Genomic DNA, 20,464 nt, shown 5'->3' on the forward strand with positions numbered 1-20,464 from the left:
AGATAAAGAAAACTTTTTAGAATGAAATACAAACGTTTCAACATTTCAATTTCAGGAATTAAGAAAATAGTTTCTTGGTGATGGATCATTCTCATATTAAGTGTCACACGTTGAAGGTGATGGACTGTTCAGTGATGGTGAAGAAGTGACTGCCACTGTTCCATTCGCTGTTAAGATGATCCACAGTTTCTGGTTTTTTGCTGTGGAATTCGAGTAGAAGTCTGCTCTGCAACTTCCTCCGTAGGCTCCACTTCAGATGTTGCGCCGATGTGTCGACAGGAGGCACGTCGTCACTGCTTCTTGTGTGCTTCAAGTAGAAGTTGTAAATGACGGCCTTGGCCGCACTGAATAGGAAGTTGCAGGTGGCGTGTGCTGTCTGCTCAGAGTGAAGTAGGTACCAGTAGTCCTCCGGAGTGTGGGCGTGGTTGCAAGCAAGCTTTGCTGCATCCAAAGCGTATTTGACGAGTTTCTTGTTCACAGGGCATGCCAGGTATATGTGTTCCAGGGTACCTGGAGTGGCGCAGAAGAGGCAGTAGTTTGAGGAGCGTAACCTGAAGATTTGTAGCTTGACTGGGGTGGGAAGGATGTTGTGCCACAGTCTCCACTGGATGTCTGCACCCGATTTGGAACATTGTCTTGTATGGAAAGTTCCACTGAAAATTTGATGGTGGCTTGTGGAGAGGAGTGTAGGGACAGTGTAGAGAAAATCGTGGTTGTATGGCAGACATGATTAGCTGACAGACTTTTTTGGAGGGTGCAGGAGACAGAGGTACCGTGTTTTCTGGAGATGTGATGATGATGAAGGTTGGTGTAGGCGAGGATCCAGTGACATTTCTAATCCCTTTAGTTGTAGTGATGTCTGGAAGAGCTTGTATTATTGCTGATTTTAGATGTATGTGTTGCTGCTTTGCATTTATGGTTTTAATGGGCAAATCTTCTGATCCTTTCCATTCAAGGCTTTGTGTCAGGAGGTCGCCTATGGTTCTTATTCCTGCCCAGTTCTACATAGGGAAGAAGAGAATATCATCATTTGCAGGGTCTATTATTTTATTGTAGAAGAGCGGTTCTGAAAGTATTCCGGGAAGGGATGTTCTCTCAAGATTATGGTGAAGGTTTAGCTTTTTACAGCAGTATAGTGCGTCTTTATAAAACGGCAGTAGTCTGAGTGGTGCTGGTGCCATATCCATTCTCAATATTGTTGAAAGAGATAGTCCTCTAGTGGCTATCGCTAGTAGTTTATCCGTAGTGTCGGAATGTGGGTATTTTGTTTGCAGTGTCTTAAGAAGAAAGGTGATCCGGAATGCTGTGATTCTGTCGTCAAGAGAGACCAACCCTTGACCCCCATGAGTAAGTGGCTGGCTAAGTGTGGAGCAGGACATCCAGTTGGTTTTGTTCCAAAGGAAGCTTCGGACAGATGCCTGGATTTGGTGGAGGAAGTCAACAGGTGGAGTGAGAATTTTGAAGGTGTGCCAGAGAACGCTTGCCGCCATATGATTGACCACAAGCACTCTCCCTCTCAGCGAAGATGTGGCGCACACACTTCTCCATTTCACGAGTACTTTGTTGAAATGACTCAGTAATTCGGGCCAGTTCTTCTGAGAGAAAAGAAGGGTGTTGCCGAGGTACACACCTAGGTATTTCTGTCCCTCGCTGGACCATGTGCCTTGGATGGGGGAGTCGGTTCTAGTTTTCCAGTTGCCAGCCCACAAGCCGCTGGTCTTACAGTGGTTGAGTTTTGCGCCTGATGCTTGAGCATAGAGATCAAATTCAAATTCGCTCTCGTGGCGTATTGCAATTGTGACGTCATCTGCGAATGCTGAGTAGGTTATATTTAGGTGGGGTTCTGGTAGCAGCGTTCGTCGGGATTGTATACTGGTGGCAATTTTATTAAGGAATGGTTCTATGACAATTGCATAGAGTTGTCCAGAGAGTGGGCAGCCTTGTTTTATCCCTCTGGAATACGGAAAGTGGCAGGTGAGCTGGTTGTTGAGTTTCAGGCAGAATTCGACTTCCTTGTATAGCAGATGGATTGTTCCGATGATGTAAGGTCCATATCCAAAGGCTTTCAAGGTTTGAAATAGGTAGCTGTGTTCAATGCTGTCGAATGCCTTTTTCTGGTCAAGGCTAATTAGTGCTAGGAATTCTCTTTGGCTGTTTGCAGTGGAGAGGAGGTCTCGGATCAGATGTAGATTGTCGTGAATCGGATCTTCCAGGTACAGAGTATGTTTGTTGGTGATCGATGATATCGGGAGAGTGGCTTTTAATCTATTGGCGATGGCTTTGGAAATGATTTTACAGTCCGTATTCATTAAGGAAATCGGGCGCCAGTTTTGTAAATTGGTGCGATCCCTTTTCTTGGGAATCAGTCGAGCGACAGAGGTGGTGACCGAAGCTGGTAGTCCATGGGACTGAGCTTCTTCAAGCATTCGAAAGAGTAGCACTCCAAGTTGATCCCAAAACGTTTGGAAGAATTCAGAAGTCAGTCTGTCCAGACCTGGTGATTTATTTTTGGAAAGGGCTTTGCATGCTGCTGTTAGTTCTTGTAGGGTGATTTGTTTCTCCATACTGGCAGTGGTAGGGGTGCCTTCAGAATTGTGCCCATTCCTTATTTTACTCTTTTTTTTCTTTTTTGCCATACTGCATTCATCGTTTCACCAATGTTTGTACTGTTTACGATATTTATTGGAAACCTGTGGAATTGCAATATCTACTGTGGAGATTATGACTGATCTTACCATGTGTGCTTTGGGAAATTTCCCTTTATTGCCATTGTATTTTGTGGTACATCATTCTGTAATATTTTGCAAATGATTGGGTAGTTGCCACTGTCGTATGAATTACAGTCATTTGAGACTGACCAATCAAGAAGCAGAAAAAAGGTTGGTGAACAGATGACAAGGTCTATTGCTGAACTTGTTCCTGTCAGTAACTGCACATTCGTGTGAGCTCCTGTGTTTAAGAGTGTTAGATTTTGTTCACCTAAGAGTTTTTCAGTCACCTTTTCCCTTTTATCTAGGTGAAGAGATCCCTATAAAACGTGATGCCCATTGAAATCTCCAAGGAGGCAAAAAGAAGATGGCAACTGATTTGCTAGATCTTATAATTCTTGGTATACAAGGGAACAGTTTGGTGAAAGATAAAGAGAGACTACTGTAAGTGCAATTCCTGCCATGACTTGTGCTGCAACTGCTTCAAGGGATGTCTGGAACTGGATATGCCCAGAAGGAATTCAAAGATTTACCAGAATGGCTACCTCCGTGAGAGTCGTGTTTATCCCACCTTGTCTGTACATATTATAGTGCTTCATGTAATATTCATTTGTGGTGTTAGGTTAGTTTCTTGTAAACTAAGAAGAGGCAGGATTGTAAGCATGAAGATCTTTAACGTCACCAATATTGCTTCGGAGACCACAATTATTCTTTTTTGGGAAAGACTGACCGATCATCGGTGTCCATATTATCAGTTGCATGCAAGAATATCTTCACCTTGACCTTAATCATCTGCATCCATAAAATTAGTATTATACCATGCTTTTCGATCACTTTGAGGTTCTGGCCATTCATATTAAGGCTTCAGCACTTGACAAAATTATTAGCATAAGAAGAGGCATATGATGCAAGAAAACAAGCTCATGTAGCATCAGCCAAAAAAAAAAAAACTCCCACTTCACCCCTCCGTTCATTCAAAATACCTGTCCAGCTGAGCCTTAAATTTATTTAGGCTATCAACTTCCACAACAAGGTATGGAAGTCTGTTCCACCAACCAACTACCCGCTGGCTAAAGGCAAATTTTCGCACATCTCTCCTACATCTGTCTTTCCTCAATTTGAATTTATGCCCTCTCATGTGATTATTCTGAGCAAGAGGAAGAATCCCATCAGCATTGAGCATGCTCAAACCATTCAAGCTTTATACACCTCTATCAGATCACCTCGCCAGTGCCTAGTCTCCAGACATTGTAATTTGCAAAACTTAAGCCTTTCTTCGTAAGAGCAATCCTTTGTTCCATTCACTAATCTTGTTGCCCTTCTCTGTACTCGTTCCAGCAGCTCAACATCCTTCTTGAAATGAGGCCTCCAGACCTGTATACAGTACTCGAGGTGTGGCCTGACCATTGCCTTATACAAGGGAATAATCACCTCCTTATCCCTGCTAGAAAAATTCCTGTACAGTCGGTCCTCGTATAACATGTGTTTACATTACACGAATTCGATCATACACGATTTATAAATAGGGGAACGTTATCTTATATAACACGAACCGAATTCGCTTATGCACGATTCGCCTGTGTGTTTACAAGAAATGGCAGTCGAACGCGGAATCACCCCAAATAAATGCAACACGATAGGAATGAAGAAGATTCTGAAAATGTATTTATGTGATTTATATCAGTGAAGGGGAAACACATTTCACCATAATAACGTGAAAACCAACACAATTCCAGCTATCGATATAATCGCAAATGCAATTAGATGGAGTTTACTACCAGTTTATAACAGATTCCACTAGCAGAAACGAAACTGGAAATTGTTTTTATTGTTTTATGGTAGTAACCCCCAGAAATGTGCTTTAGTAAAATGTGGGGTGTTAATAATGTATCTCGGCCTTTACGGTGTTGTTTATTCAGTTGCTACATGCGCTCAGCTTTGTTTATGTGTATCAAGCGTGCCTCCTCGTTTTGTAATTGCGCTTTATTCCCTAAAAATTAGTAAAATACTTAAAAGGTGTGAAAAGGAAGTGTCCTGGTGAAGACACAAGCAAAACATCGATAAACAGAGGCGGACTGGATCAAAAATTCTTACCCGGGAAAATTTATAGTGGCCTCATACTACAGTTTATGGCCAAAATCACACCGGCCTCCGGCCCACCGGGATTTCCCGGGTAAGGCTTATGGCCAGTCCGCCTCTGTCGATAGAGAAAAAAATATGAAATTGTGAAACGCTTTGAGCGAAATGAAAGACCATGCGATATTGCACGTGCTACAGACCTAAATGAGGCAATGCCGAGAATTACAAAGAATGCGGAGAAAATAAAAACAACTTTCATAGCGGGAACAACTCAAAGTGTAATTAAAATCCATTAGATTAAAACACAAGAATTGGAAGAGATGGAGCGGCTGTCATCTGTTTGGATAGAAAATCAAACAAAAAACAAGTTTGCTTACGATAGAAGCAAAAGCATTAGCAATATTTTATTACGTAATAGTCGTAATAAAATACGTAAGCATTTTATTACGACTATTTTATTTAATATAATAAATTTTTTACGAATAAAATACGTATTTTATTCGTAAAAAATACTAAAAATACTTTATTATAATATAATAAATAATAAAAAATATTTATTTTTTATTATAATATAATAAAAAATATATTATATTTTTATTACGTATTTTAATCGTTATAAAATACGTAAGTATTTTATAACGATTAAAATTACCCGATTATTTATTGTGTTTGGTAATGTTTTGGTTCCAAATGTGTGTTCAAATGTGTGTTTGAACACACATAATCATTTGGAACGACCTAACACACATTTGGTTCCAAATGTGTGTTAGGTCGGCACCTAACCCCACTTTTCCCATAGGGCCTGTTGTTTATATTGCACGATTTTGCATTGCACGAGGGTTTCTAGGAACACAACTATCGTGCTATACGAGGACAGACTGTATATCATTGACAAGACACCATGATCTACTCTTGCAGCCTGTCTGCACTGGTCAGAGAACTTCATATCTGCCTGCACAATTACCCCCAGGTCCTTTTCATTCTCTACCACTGCAGTGTAATACCACAGAGTTGATACGTTGCTCTGGGGTTGCTGTTTCCCGTATGTAATACTTTACATTTATCAATGTTAAACTTCATTTGCCACCTCTCAGCCCATCTGCTCAACCTTTCCAGATCCTGTTGCAGCAGCATAACGTCAGTAGTGTCCTTAACAACCCTGCCAATCTTTGTATTGTCTGCAAACTTGGACATTTAGCTTGATATACCATCATCAATATTATTTATAAATACAGAAAACAATAATGGACCCAACACTGAACCCAGAGGGACTCCACTAATAACATTAATCCACGATGAGCAGTGTCCATTGATTACCACTTTGTCTTCTCCCCCCCCCAACCACTCCTTTATCCATAGCAGCACTTTGCCTCCAATGCCACACTGCTCCAATTTGTGCAGCAGTCTTCCATGTACAACAGTATCAAAAGCCTTTCTAAGATCCAAGTACATAATATCAAAGTTATTCCCTGCATCCAGTTCTTTTGTGACTGCATCATAGTAACTAATCAAATTGGTCAGGCAAGACTTCCCCTTAACAAAACCATGCTATGTCCGAGCTATAACTGAAGTCTTGTTAGATGATCCTGCAGTGCTTCTTTAACCAGTGCCTCCATTAATTTTCCTGGAACATAAGTTAAACTCACAGGTCTATAATTACTTGTCAGCCTTTGATCCTCCTTTTGAATTGGGGTCACATTTGCACATCTCCAGTCTATGGGTACCTCCCCTGAGTCCAAGGAAGCTCTCATAATTATGGCTAAGGGTTTGCTTACTTCCTTTGCTGCCTCCTTTAATATAACTGGATAGATCCCATCCACCCCAGGTGCCTTTCTTGTGTTTATCTTCAACAATTTCTCCTCCACTTTACTCTCAGTTATTACAAGATTATCTAGCTTACTGCCAGAGTTGAATACACCTCTGGCATTCCCCTCGCTGAATAACTCCTCATGTGTGAATGTCGATGCAAAATATTCATTTAGTTTGTTAGCTACCTCAGCAGGATCATCAACAGTTGAACTATCGATATCAAGTGGACCAATCTGATTCATCCCCTTCCTTCTAGAGTTTACATAAGTAAAGAACTCTTTGCTGTTTTTCTTTGCATCCCTTGCCAAAGATTTCTCGTAAACTGCCTTCGCCTGCCTAACCTCCTTTGTAACTTGGTTACAGATCACTTATATCTATCATAGGCTTCTGTGTCACATGTTAATTTATATGTATCCCATGCATTTTTCTTCTCTGCCATATGTCTCATTAGTTCATCTGACATCCATTTAGGTCTAAACCTTGAACAATATTTCTTAGTTGGTATGTAAAGCCTAGTAGCTTCCAAGATAAGTTCTTTGAATACTTCCCATTTTGAATTTGCTGTTGGTAACATCATCAGTTGGTCCCACTGTATAGAATTTAAATACTGTCTCAGACCATCGTAGTCGCCTTTACGAAAGCAATAACTCTTCCCTTTACCCCTGATGGTAGTTACCTCTTTGAGTAAATCCCACTTCAGCACACTGTGATCACTACCACCTAGTGGTTCCTTTATCTCCAGATTCTTAATGCATGAAAAATCACTACTGATAATCAAATCAAGAGTATTACTTTCTCTAGTTGCCTCCCGAACATGCTAATGTAGAAAACAATCATCCAGTAAATCCACAAAAGCTTTGCTAGTGTGCGAGTGACCAACTCACAAATTCCAGTCAATATCTGGGAAATTAAAATCCCCCATTATAAGACTCTCTGATTTACCGGCCCACTCTATTTCCCTGTACAGTTTCTTATTATACTCATCAGAGTCATTAGGCCTATAGCACACTCCTACTCTCAATTTTGATCTCCCAATTCTTATGTCACACCAAACTGACTAGACCCTTCACTGTCCAGCGATGTATGTCGACTGGCTTCACTTCCTTGGATTTTATGTGTTTCTTAACTAATAACATAACCCCTCCTCCCTTCCTATCCTTTCTGTAGACGTTGTACTCCCCAAATTCCAGTTCTGCATTCCTTATATCTGTGTGACACCAAGTCTCTGATATCTCAACAATATCTGCCTTTGATGCTCTGAGCAATACCTCAAATTCATCAAATTTATTTACCAAACTCCTAGCATTGGTGTACACCAAGTATACATGGACCTGTTCTTTTTCTTAGCTACCCTATCACAACCCATGTGTTTACTTGTACCGCAATGACTCCCAGCAGCCTCTGAAATATCATGCATCTTGTTTTCCAGGCTTCTGCTCATTCCAATAGAAGCAGTGCAAGAATCACTTTCACCTCTGCCAGTGGCTACTGTTAATCTATTAGTCCTTGTATCCTCCCCAAGCTAGCAGTTTTCCGACCCACCTAACACTGCCTCAATAGCATCAGCAAATATTCTTGCACCCTTTCTATTTAAGTGTATCCCATCCCTGTAGAAGCAGTCCCTTCTGTTAACAAGTACAGACCAGGCTGAAAAAAAATTCTACCCCTTGAGCCTTGCAGAATCTTTCCAGGGCCAAATTGATCGACAAGGCTCTCATCATATACTCCCTCCTATTGTGTCTGGGCAGAATTGCAGACACTTTCAAATTCAACCCTAATTCAGGGCTTTTTTTCAACAGTGACCTGTACCTGTTAAGTAATTCTGCCGGTCTCCTACTCTTAATATCATTTTTGCCAACATGTACAACTATATCACCTTTTGTGCCCTTAAAAGATGATATCCGCTCTACATCATCAACCTTTGCCCCTGGCAGACATTTATTTATGTCTGCCAGAAAGACATTATGGCATTTATTTGATCCAAGTTTTGTTTTTTTGGTTTGAAAAGGAACATTCATTCCCAATCTGCTATCGAGATGCTCTTAATTCTTTTGGTTTCTGTGTTACGTAGCTGCAGCAGCAGCTGCGTCAGTTTGTGTGGTGGACGATAGTGGAATCTGCTTTTTAGCTTTCTTACAAAACTGTGTACAGTCATATTTTTGAATTTGACTTTGTCTTTTACACTGGGTGCAGTCTTTGGGGAAAGTGATGTGGTCTCCTTTACAGTTGGAGCAACATGGATATTTCTTGTTGCATTTGTTATAGGAGTGTTCCTTCAAGCAACAGGTGGCACACACAGATATTCCTCTATATGCTGTTTATGAGTGGCTAAACGTCTAGTAGTTGTAACATCTAACTGGATTGGGAATATAAGGTTGTACTTGACAGTTTAGATATCCAGCTTTCACGGATTTTGGTGGAGTTGGGGTGTAAAGGCAGGTATGAGAGTGTGTGTTTGGACCAGTTCTTTTTTTTTTTTTTTTTTTTTTTAATAAGTATTCTCTTGATCTGTGTAACATTTTAGTCTTCAGTTCTTGTGCAATTTCTTACAGATCCCATCCTCTGAAGATGTCTTTTGAAGTATTCAGTGTAGCATGTGGAGTGACTTTAATGGGAATTACACAAGCACTGTCATTTTCAGAAATAGTCTGAATGTTGATGATGCATGGTTTTTACAAGCAGATTGCCAGATATTAAATGGTAAACCATTTTTGGAGAACCTGCTGCATGTTCCAGACATCTTTGTATAACAAAGGGAGACAGTCTGCTGATAAGCTGGTCTGTTAGTGAGTGTATGATCAGAAAGAATGAAAAAGCATTTTCATTCATCTTTTTCTTTTGCCAGTAGATGAATAAGAATCATCTATCTGCCAGTAGTGATGACTGATCCGCAAGTCCAGATGGAATCTTATCTACGAAGTCCATTGTTGCTCTGTTTAGCTCTGGAGGATAACTTTTTTCCTTTCTGGCTTCCAGCCCTGCCACGTGGAAGTAGGAGCAGTGCCAGTGATCAGAAGGAGAAAACAGCAGTACATTGCTAGCAGGAGTAGCAGTAACATTGCAGGTGGGTGTAGCCGTAACGTTGGAAGTGGTCAACAGTAACATTGTGAGTGGAGAAGGGTTTATAAAAGACTAGTACTTGTACTAAAAAGATACCAGTAAATCACACTTGGAAACTATCACTTGGGATTGTTATTACTGGACACTGCTCTTCTCGGATTAATATTATTAGTAAAATCTCTTAGGGTTCAGTGTAGAGCCTGATATCGTTTTCAGTATTGATTACTTATATCAATGAAGGAATATTAAGCTTAATGTATAAGTTAAAAACCCTGACAACCCAGTTTGTCAAGGTGGTTAATGACAGGAATCAAGACATGCTACTGCAACACGACCTGGAAAATTAGGCACATGAGCTTAGAAGTGGCAACTGACATTTAACACTGATGAATGCAAAATGCTAAATATGGGTAGCAGTAATCCAGAATAACAAAACAATTGGAAGATACCAACACTGTGTTACTCATTAGTAGACATGAATAACACAATGAAAAAGAAATGGTAATCATACATTTTCTGCCAGCAGGGACAAGGTCATATGGGTCCATACGCCTCATTCTAAGAAGGATGCAGATCTGTTGGAAAGAGTGCAGAAAAGAGCAACAAGATTAGTCAAGGGTACAAGAGGAAATTCTTATCAAGGAAGACTTCAGTTATGCAAATTGCAGCATCTGAAACTAAAATTTTGAGGATACCCAATTGAAGTGTTTAATGTGCGCTGTGCTTTTCTTTGTAAGGGCTGAGTATTTCTTACAAAGCATCAAAATGAATTTGTGTAGCTCGGACTAATATATATCTCCCAAGTTATACTCTTAAGTAGAGTCTGGCCAAGCAAAGATAACTTCAGTAGAAGGATACACAATGTGATACACTTTTTGGTTTCACCAATCTTGAAAACCAATGTTTTCAAGGTACATCAGTTCAAGTCAAATATCTTTATACATACAAGAGTTTGTGTATAGCTTCCCATACAATAACTTGACACACTGATAACATATTTCAACTCGTGCAAAGTTTACATGCACATTACACATCTGTAAACAGTATAGTTCTAAACATTCTTGGAAAGTACTGGTAATTTTCTGTCCCTGACAACTGCATATTAGAATCAAGCATTAGTTAAAAATTTCAAACTCTTATTCATGCATATTAATATTAAGTTCTAGCATGAATAACAGTTTGAAATTTTTCAAAAAAAATTAAAATTGAAACACCACCTTCACTGTTATTGAAAATTTTCACGAAAAGTGAAGGTGGTATTGAAATAAAGTTCCTAGACTGGCACAATAAAAAGAACACAAAGCATAGGAGCTCAAAAATGGTTTTATTTTTATTCAAAGAAATCACCACCTGGCTGAATGCACTTAATACACCATTCTAAAAGTTTCTGAAAAGAGTCACTGAAGGTGCCCACAGTTCAGTTTGGCAGTTTTTCTTTATATCCTCAACATCATCCTGAAATATCTTTCCTTTGACAGTAGTTTTCACCTTAGAAAAGAGGAAGAAGTCCGCTGGTCCTAGATCAGCAGAGAAGGGTGGATGGTTGATCTGTACAATGCCATGTTTCACCAGAAATGTCTTCACAACAAGTGTGGAATGGGTGGGGACACTGTTGTGCAACAAGAATTAGCTGCCTTTCTCTCAAAATTGTAGCCTCACCTGCTGGAAAATACACTTCAATAGTCTCTGAATCACCTGTACATAGAACACAGAATTAACTCGCTCGCTCTCTCCCGTCAGGCATAAATTCCTTGTGAATCACACCATCTGTTGAAAAACATGATCAGCATAGTCTTGATCTTGGACTTCTGTAAACAAAATTTTTTGGGCTTTGATGATGATTTTGAAGTCTACTGCATGCACTGACACTTCATCTCTCGGGGGCATACTGAAACACCTAACACTCACTTCCAGCGAAAATACAGTCACAGAAATTAGGATTTTCTTGACAAGTCTGAATGAAATATTCAGATGATGGTACTCTTTATTGCTTCTGCTCATTTGTGAGGCTGTGGTGCAAATTTTACACAGCCTTCCTTTACACTAAATCTCATGCAGAATTTGATGAATCATCTCATTTAATATATCCATTTCAATAGTCATCATTCTGAGGGTCAAACCACGATCTCTTGCAACAATTTCCCAAGCTTTTGCAACTCTGTTCTCATTTCGAGAGGTGACATGCCCACTTCTTGGGTCATCGTGAACATCCTTACATCCATCTTTGAACTGCTTATACCATTAAAACACACTGGTATGACTTAATGCTTCATCACCATAAAGGTTTTAAAATTTCATAGTTTCTGTTGCACATTTTCTCAGTTTAAAGAAAAATTTGATATTTGTTTGTTGCTCCATTGCAAAATTGTGACACAGAGTATTAATGCTACTAAAAAACTGGAGGTTATTTGCAACCTGTCAGCCTACTGAACGATCTCTGTATCAACCATGTGCCAGAGTAAGTTTGTACTACAACACACCACTTCAGTTTATTTTCAAACTCATTGAACATGGCCACAACAGTACCAGTCTTGGAACTTTATTGCCACACCTTGTGATTAGTTCATTACCTACTTTGTAATGCAATTACTTTTGCAAATAACATTTCTATGTATGAAGTTTACGACAAATACTATTAGTAGAAATACACATCTAATAAACTTAACATAGTTTGCAACTTTTTCTATATTAACATATGAACTGTCTCTTGATTTTTTAAGGAGTCCTTATGTGCTGGAATGTAATAACTAGATCATATGTATAGCTTAGCTTAATTTTCAGCACTCACCTATGTGCTGAAAATTAAGCTAAGCTATACATATGATCTACATATGAACTGTTTAACAAAGACTTTAAATGAACTGAGTAAACTAAATGCTTATGGCATCCTTACTCTTTTTCTCAGACAACACACACACAAGGGAACATAAATTTAAATTGAAAAAGGATGATTATAGGACATGTGTGAAAGTTCGTTTTCAAAAAAGGGTAATTGAAATTTACTCTCTTCAAAATGTTTTACAAACTGAACTCACTCAGTTGTGTAAAAGTAAAAATGTTCATTCAGATGTTCTAAAATTAAGCCATAATTTAGAACACAAGAGCAAATCAACTTCATAGAAATAGTTCAGTATTGGGATCAGGTGATATCTCAAACACATTCATTGTTTCTGAGTGGCAATGAGTAATCAACCTTTCTCCAGAGGTGCTGAAAAGCCCAGTATTGAATGGCTATTATTTTTAAGTGCTAAACAGATCTGACCAATGGGCAAGATCTGATGATACCAGAAGTACTATATGACAATACTTCTTGGTAACAGCCCTTCCCACATGCAGGACTAAAAATTAACCAAAAGTTCAACCTTTTGTTAGAAAGTACTGAAGATTTCAAGGAATGATTAACCATTTTATTCCTGGGAAAAGGAAATGGTTTTGTAACTGAGAGGTTTAATATCAATTAAGGACTTTTAAGTAGGTCCACCATGTACTTGCTTGCAAATTATATGCTTCATAAAAAGAAGAAAGATAAAAATAAGTATTTTATTATAAAATACTTATTTTTATCTTTCATGTTTTTAACTACTGTTATTAAAAAAATCTTCTGAAACAATTCTAAAAAATATACTAACTCCATGAATACTAGACAGGCAAGCCTGTAGTTCATTATTTATAGCTGTCAGTTCTTGTTTTTCAAGTTCTAATTGTTTGTAACCAGTATCTAGATTACTAAAGTCAGAGGTTAAATGAAACAGACTTTTTTCTAGATGAAGGCACATTGCTTCCTGCTGCTGAAGTTTTAAATCATTATCTTCTTTCTCCTTTTCTAACTCTTCTATTCTTTTAACAAGCCTTTCAGTTTTATCCTTCAAATTGTGACACTAAAATCAAGAGGGAAAAAAATAAGACAAATAAAAAAAGACTGAAGAGCAGTGTATACCAGGGTTACTATTATCAGTTATTATAAAATGTTACCTATCACAGTTCTCTTTTATGTACAAAAATGTACTTGGTAACTAAGTTCTAGGCTAAGTCTACAACTGATTATTACAATCAACAAGTTAAATAATTTTTACACAAAAAAAAACACAGTATAATTCAGCATAAGTTATATTACTGTATAAAAATTGGGTTCTGCTAGTACAGAGTACAGTTTATATATAGAATGCTTATATTTTAAGTACTGTAAATGATGAATACCATGTTAATATAAAACAACAAAAAAATATTATAATAAGGATATTTCTCCCTATTAGGCTGTTTGATTTTATTTAAACTTTACAAAGCATTAATAACAGCCTTAAAAAGGCATTCCAATTTTTCTTCAGAGATGAAATTAACTTAAGAAAAAATTTTTTTCAAAAACTCATAGGCAGGTACAGTTCTTCTAACAAAGATGTTTTGGTTTTTAGGAGCATTAGCAACCAAGGCCATATTGCTCCACGTTATGCGGTAGTCATTCCCTGACCTTTCCGCAACCTCCGTATTTGGTGGTGACGGGCTCGAACCCCAGTCTAATCAAGAAGTGTGTGCTACGCACTGCTGCTCCTTCCCACCTGGCTACGGAGGCGCCCTTCTAACAAAGAACAATTAAAGTAAAATCTAAAGTGTAAAAGGTTTCGGTTTTTATCTTTATCACACTCGAGAAATTTTGATTAGTATTCATTTCAAAAAACAAGATATAAACTAAGATGAGAATTAGTGCTGTTGAATCTGTAAGAATGTCCTCCACAAGGCTGATTATTTTATAAACTTGGAGTCAACTTAGTAGAGCGACAATTCACAACACAGGGAATCATTCTACTAAACCAGAGATTCACAAAGTATGGCACGCAGGCCATCTGCGGCCCATGAGCTTTTTGTATGTGTCCCACGTCCATTTTCTGATTTCATTTCCACCCAAATAATTCTCTCTCTCTCTCTCTCTCTCTCTCTCTATATATATATATATATATATATATATATATATATATATATATATATATGTGTATATTTGAATAATGACAAAAGTTAAAATAAAATAAATAAATAAATATTGAGCTTTCATTAGAGGCAGCGACAAGCAAATCCTCCATATGAAGCCAAGATATATTAATTTTAAAATATTGGATATATATATATAAAATTTTTTTTTTCTTGATAATTTTTATTTGCATATCATAAAATACATAAAATGAAATTATTATAAAATCAGTACTTGATTGCAGATCAGAAGCACATAAAAAAATTGTCAAAGTAATAAGCCATAAAAAGAGTGGATACTCCTATTTTGGTGCAACTCCACAGACCCCTGAATCAGCATTTGAAATAAAATAAAAAAAAAATATATATATATATATAGTCAGCAACTTAAATAAGTTCAAGGTAAAACTAGACAAACATTTGGAGTGAATGGATTGGTGAAATGGGTTATTCATTTTATTTTATTTATTTATTTTTTTTTGCTGATGCTATATAAGCTTGCTTTCTTGCATCATAAGTTGTCCAACAGCTTTGGAAAGAGACCAGAATGCTCTGCTACCAGTTGGACAAGCAAGTTTTCTACTCTTAGCCAGTTCAAAATCTAGTTTGGATTGATGAATAATAAACTACTTTACAATTGCAGCAAGCTTTAGTGTAAGCAGAAAATGAACCTGAGATTTCAATCACCAGAAAATAATATTTAGTGGTCACAACTTTTCCCCACTGATCAATGTGCCTAATGCATCTTTTGTTTTATAATTGAATTATAATGGATATCATTAAATGTTAACTATGTTTTCTATTAATGTTTAAAAAAATAAATAAATAAAATGACATTATTTAGGACACAAGTTAAATTTAAGTAATTTGCAAGTTATCACAAAAGCTGAAACCTGGAATTTAAGGCAGGACTGCTTTAGCATTGATGCTTACACAATACCATTAAATCATGAGGTTGGCTGGTTGGCTGATGTGAGTTCTAGTGGTGCATTAGCAACAAAGGCTATGATGTCCTAAAACGAGGTCAATATTTACTTTTGACATAGTGATGGAATTAGGTCACTATCAAAAGTGAAACGGTTAAAATCCAGCAAAACAAATATAAAAGGCAAATTTTAAATAAATGTAAACAACCATAGGGATTTTAAATAGTAAAAATTTGCTTACACATGATCAAAAAGTGCTTTAAGGGCTTAAGTCTTGGGCTGAAAAAGAATTAGACAACATACAAGTTTATGCAAAAGCAGCATATTAGTATGCAGCAATTCAAAAAAAGCTAAAAATGGCATCGTTTTAGTTACATCTCATATTATGAATACCTTCAGTACAAGTTGCCATGATATTGCACTACTTTGAATAGGTAATGCTTCACCAATAGAGAAAACTATTGTTACTTATTCTCGGCAGATACCACCACCCAGACGGTGGTATCCGCCAATGGGTAGGTACCCTCATTGCATCACCAGGGTACCTCCCCCCCACCACTGAAGAAGGGCCAAATAGCACTGAAACAGTGCCATCTGGGTGGTGGTGGTGGTATCCGCCAAGAATAAGTAACAATAGTCTTCTCCATTGGTGAAGCATTACTTATTTGAAGTAGTGCAATATCATGGCAACTCATTGTGAAGATATTCACAATATGAGATAACTAAAACGATGCTGTTTTTAGCTTTTTTTTAGAATATGCTGCTTTTGCACAAACTTGTATGTTACATGTTCATTGTTGAATAAAATCTAAACAAGTATATAAGGCTCAAGTCAGGTGGATAAAAATGGTGTAAAATAAACTGCATTCACTGTAGAAAGGGGACATTGTGATGAAATACACCACACAGTTAAAATGGTGTTACAGTTCTCACATAGGAGCATTATCAGCCCCTGGCAGAAATGATTGTGAAGATGACTATGCCCTATGTGAAGGTGAACAAAAACAACTTCCTCTCTATGGTTCCTGTACAGACTAGACTGACAAGTCTGTACAGACAAGACTAGACTGCCATAACTGATTACATGTTTAATCAGATATAACTTTATGACCTGTCCATTCCATGGTTCTTGCCCCTGGGAATGTAATTTATTATGTATTACTAGCCTGCAATCTTTATAGAGGAAATAACAAGCTCCAAACATTCTAGCATTGTGCTAATCTGGTTACAGAATCAGCCAAACCATTACCCCCTTATTCCAATGTGGTATGGGATCTAGGAGAAGCAGATATCAAGTGAGCTTTCAGAAAGAAAATGTAACACTGCCAAACTTGCACAAATACGGAGGATGCGGAAAGGTCAGGGAATGACCACTGCATATCCCGGAGCAATATGGCCTTAGTTGCTAATGCTCCTAAAACAAAAACCAAAGCCAAGCCAAACTTGCAACAGGACTGGATGGGAATTATATCACATAGCTAATAAAGCCTGTAATATGCTTAAAAATCAGTATACATACCCCACACCTTAGATAACTAAGTTTTAATGTAATCCAAGGCCAACTCTATAATGCACCACTTCTGTGTGCTGCATTCATGGGAAATTTTCCTGGATACAGTACTATCTAGTAAAATGATGGATCCCACAGATGATTCTAACCTTGAGCCATCAGTAAAGACAGGCAAGAAGTCAGGATATTCAGCTCAATGGGCAGCAGCATATGACTTGCAATGGACTTGCAGGTAGACAGAAAATGGAGTGCTGCCCTTTCCCAGTTTTAAAGGAGAAATTACATGATGATAAATAAGCATGTTAAGGCAGAAAGGATTGCCTTGGTGACTGGGCAAAATTGTTTACCATGATAATAAATGCTCTGAGTAGCTCTTGGATACGAATATTAAAGGAACAGTTGGCAATCTGAGAGATGTTAAAGAGATTTTCCTATCAAGGCTCAAAAACATGAGGTAATCTGGCAAGGATTTTAGTTTATAGGTATATTGTAATGACAACTGCTTTTGTTGAAGGAAAGAGGAGGTTCAGTAGCTTCAACATATAGACTCTCGACAGGAGATGTTCTAAATGCACCAGTTAGCAATACAGGGATAGCCTAATGGTGGATTGGGTCTAGCCATTGCAACATGCTGTTTCTGGCTGAGGTGTATACCTGGGACCCATAATCTAGTTTGGGCAAGTGCACAATAGATTCAGAGTAAAATGCAAGAATCTGCACCCAGTTATAAAATGATATGGTATACAGTAAGTTGCACTTATCTGCAGTTGACAGATATTATTATTATTAGCCATATGGTGCAAGGAAGTTTATGCTGCACCAGCCAAAAAAAAAAATTTCCCGCATTAACCTGAGAGAGAGAGAGAGAGAGATAGAAGGGAATCGCCAAGAATATGTTAGAGGAATGTCAACTTCAACAAACTACATTTTGTCCAAGGTGGTTGCATGCAAACAACCTTTTGAGATAAGAACCTGAAACCATTAGCCATTTCCCAGGATTTAAGACTCAACGGTTTGCTAAAATTGCCTCGGTGCATGACTGCGTAAAAATGCTAGTCATCAACAAAGAGACTACTGTTACAGCTGAAGGAAGCTGTTCAGTAATAGAATTTACTTTAAGAAAAAAAGTGTAACACTTAGAACTGATCCTTGGGGATTGATTGATTTAGCAGTTAGTGCCCTCCTCTTGGAACAGTGGCTGAGAGAGAGAGAGATTTTGGTTTTTTTTTTTAGGAGCATTAGCAACTAAGGCCATATTGCTCCGGGATATGCGGTGGTCATTCCCTGACCTTTCCGCATTCTCCGTATTTGGTGGTGACGGGCTCGAACCCCAGTCTAATCAAGAAGCGTGTGCTATGCACTGCTGCTGCTCCTTCCCACCTGGCTATGGAGGCTGAGAGAGAGAGAGAGAGAGAGAGAGAGAGAGAGAGAGAGAGAGAGAGAGAGAGAGAGACCTACATAAATTTGGAATGACAGCTTTGACAGGAAGTTTTTTAATAAAAATTGCAAGGTGCCTCCTCCCTAAGATAAAAGTTTCATGTCTTTTAAAATTCCAAATTTCCAAGCCATGCCATACACTTTTTCTATATCAATGAAAACTAAGAGATGCTCACATTTGAGGAAAACATCTTGGAGAGATGTTTCCAGTCTTATTACATGGTCGAGCATGGATCTTAATGTTCTTGTTTATACTCCGGCATGGCCACCAGGTCAGTAGAGTTTACAAAAAATCATCAATACAAACAATTAATTGTATTTAGCAGTCACAGGCTTGAACCCCGGTTCCCTCAAAGAGCACATGCTACTGCACTCTCGCTCCTGACCACTCAGCTACACCATTCAGAAGCCACACTCTGTCCTGGAAAGGAGATTATTAGCTTCTAAATACCACATAAGATAAGCACTGACCTTTCTTACCAGGACCTGCACAAGCAGCTGGTCGGAGCTGGATGGTAATTGTACAGGATTTATGGATACTTTCCTGGCATGGGAAGAGGATGATATCCTTATGTGAGGAGTCCAATAGCTAGCCTGCTGTAAAGAGACAGCAGGCCAGCCATTGATTCTGATGAAATATGGATGCTATTGGTCTGACAGCACTTGCCTTGGCAGGGACAGCCATTTTAAGTTCCCACATTGTAAATGGCTGGCTGTAAGCATTAGAGCACAGCTTTAATGGTTGCAGTTCCAATATTTGTTTCAGAGCCAGAAACTCTCAGGAGTATCATCTATTTGCAGGCACTTTAGCAAATGTTTCCCTGAGAGTATTAGCAATTACACTGGGTCTACAACTGCACATCCATTATGTTCTAGGATTGGCAAAGAACTTCATTTTCTGGGTTTTGTTCCAGACAAACTTAGATTTGTAAACCTGGTGGTCTGGGTAATTGAAGATGTGAAGCAGATCCAAGATTCCTTCTGACTCTTATGTCTGACATAATGCACTTTGGCATGGGCATATTTGAAGTCTATTAGATTATCTGTGATAAGCTATTGTTAAAATATCCTCCATGCTTTGTTTTGTGCCTTTCTTGCTACTGTGCATTCTGCATTTGACAATGATTTTCGAAATAGTGAAACTGAGTGGATGTCTTTGGAATTGCATTTGCTGCTGCTTGGACAACCCTTTCTGTGATGTACTTAGCTGCATCATTAATTGACTTATGACCGACTGTGACCTGCATCATTAATTGACTTATGACCGACTGTGACCTGCATCATTAATTGACTTATGACCGACTGATTGATTTATGACCGACGTTCAATTTTGCCCAATATTTAAAGGCATTCCAGTCAGTCTGATCAATCTTCCATTGCAAACCCCTGCCGGATGGGCTTCCATTAAACAGGGTGGATATCATGGGAAAGTGATTTCCTCCACAGAGATTTTATTCAACCTGCCATGTAAAAACAGGGAACAGAGAAGGGAAACAGATGGAAAGCTCAATGGCAGTAAACAAACAGGTAGGCATGATGACAAAGGAACCAGACCCCATACTTAGAAGGGTGAGGTCATTATTTTCAAGCATGCATGCTATAATCCAGCCCCTCCAACTGACATCTGCACTGCCCCCAAGACATTATTGTCCACTGAAGTCTCTTGGTAATAGAACAATGGATGGCAGCTGCTTTAATGTGATCATCAAAGTCTATCTGGCAGTGTCATTTCCAGATGGCAAAGAGATGGAACAAATAATTAGGGAGAACCCTATAGTGAGATGAGTTGTATTACCTCTGTGTTAGTGGTTAAGTGACGTAAGCTAAAAGGGGAGTATGGTTAACTACATGGGACTCCTCCACAGCCAGGTCCATTGCCAGTTTTGTGTTTTTAGATAACTGTACAATTATGAAGGGAAGGGTTCTCATTTTCCTTAAAATATATCTCCCGTAAGCAGAAACATGTTGGCTCATAC

At 38.4% G+C, this 20,464-nt stretch overlaps 1 protein-coding gene across 6 annotated transcripts in view; it reads right to left on the reverse strand.

Moving 5' to 3' along the window:
• LOC150086828 (optineurin-like) overlaps window positions 1–20,464 on the reverse strand; it is a 188,780-nt gene that overhangs the window by 106,452 nt on the left and 61,864 nt on the right. For 5 of the 6 annotated variants that reach the window (XM_090371604.1, XM_090371605.1, XM_090371602.1 and 2 more), the window contains one exon: window positions 13,286–13,534. The exons of the other annotated variant lie outside the window; for it this stretch is intronic. In XM_090371604.1, coding sequence (XP_090227730.1) covers window positions 13,286–13,534 — 249 coding nt within the window. The remainder of the gene's footprint in view (window positions 1–13,285; window positions 13,535–20,464) is intronic. 6 annotated transcript variants of the gene reach the window in all.

Source organism: Mastigoproctus giganteus, chromosome 4 (genome assembly GCF_048544385.1).
Source record: "Mastigoproctus giganteus isolate SK-2022 chromosome 4, ASM4854438v1, whole genome shotgun sequence".
NCBI lineage: Eukaryota > Metazoa > Arthropoda > Arachnida > Uropygi > Thelyphonidae > Mastigoproctus > Mastigoproctus giganteus.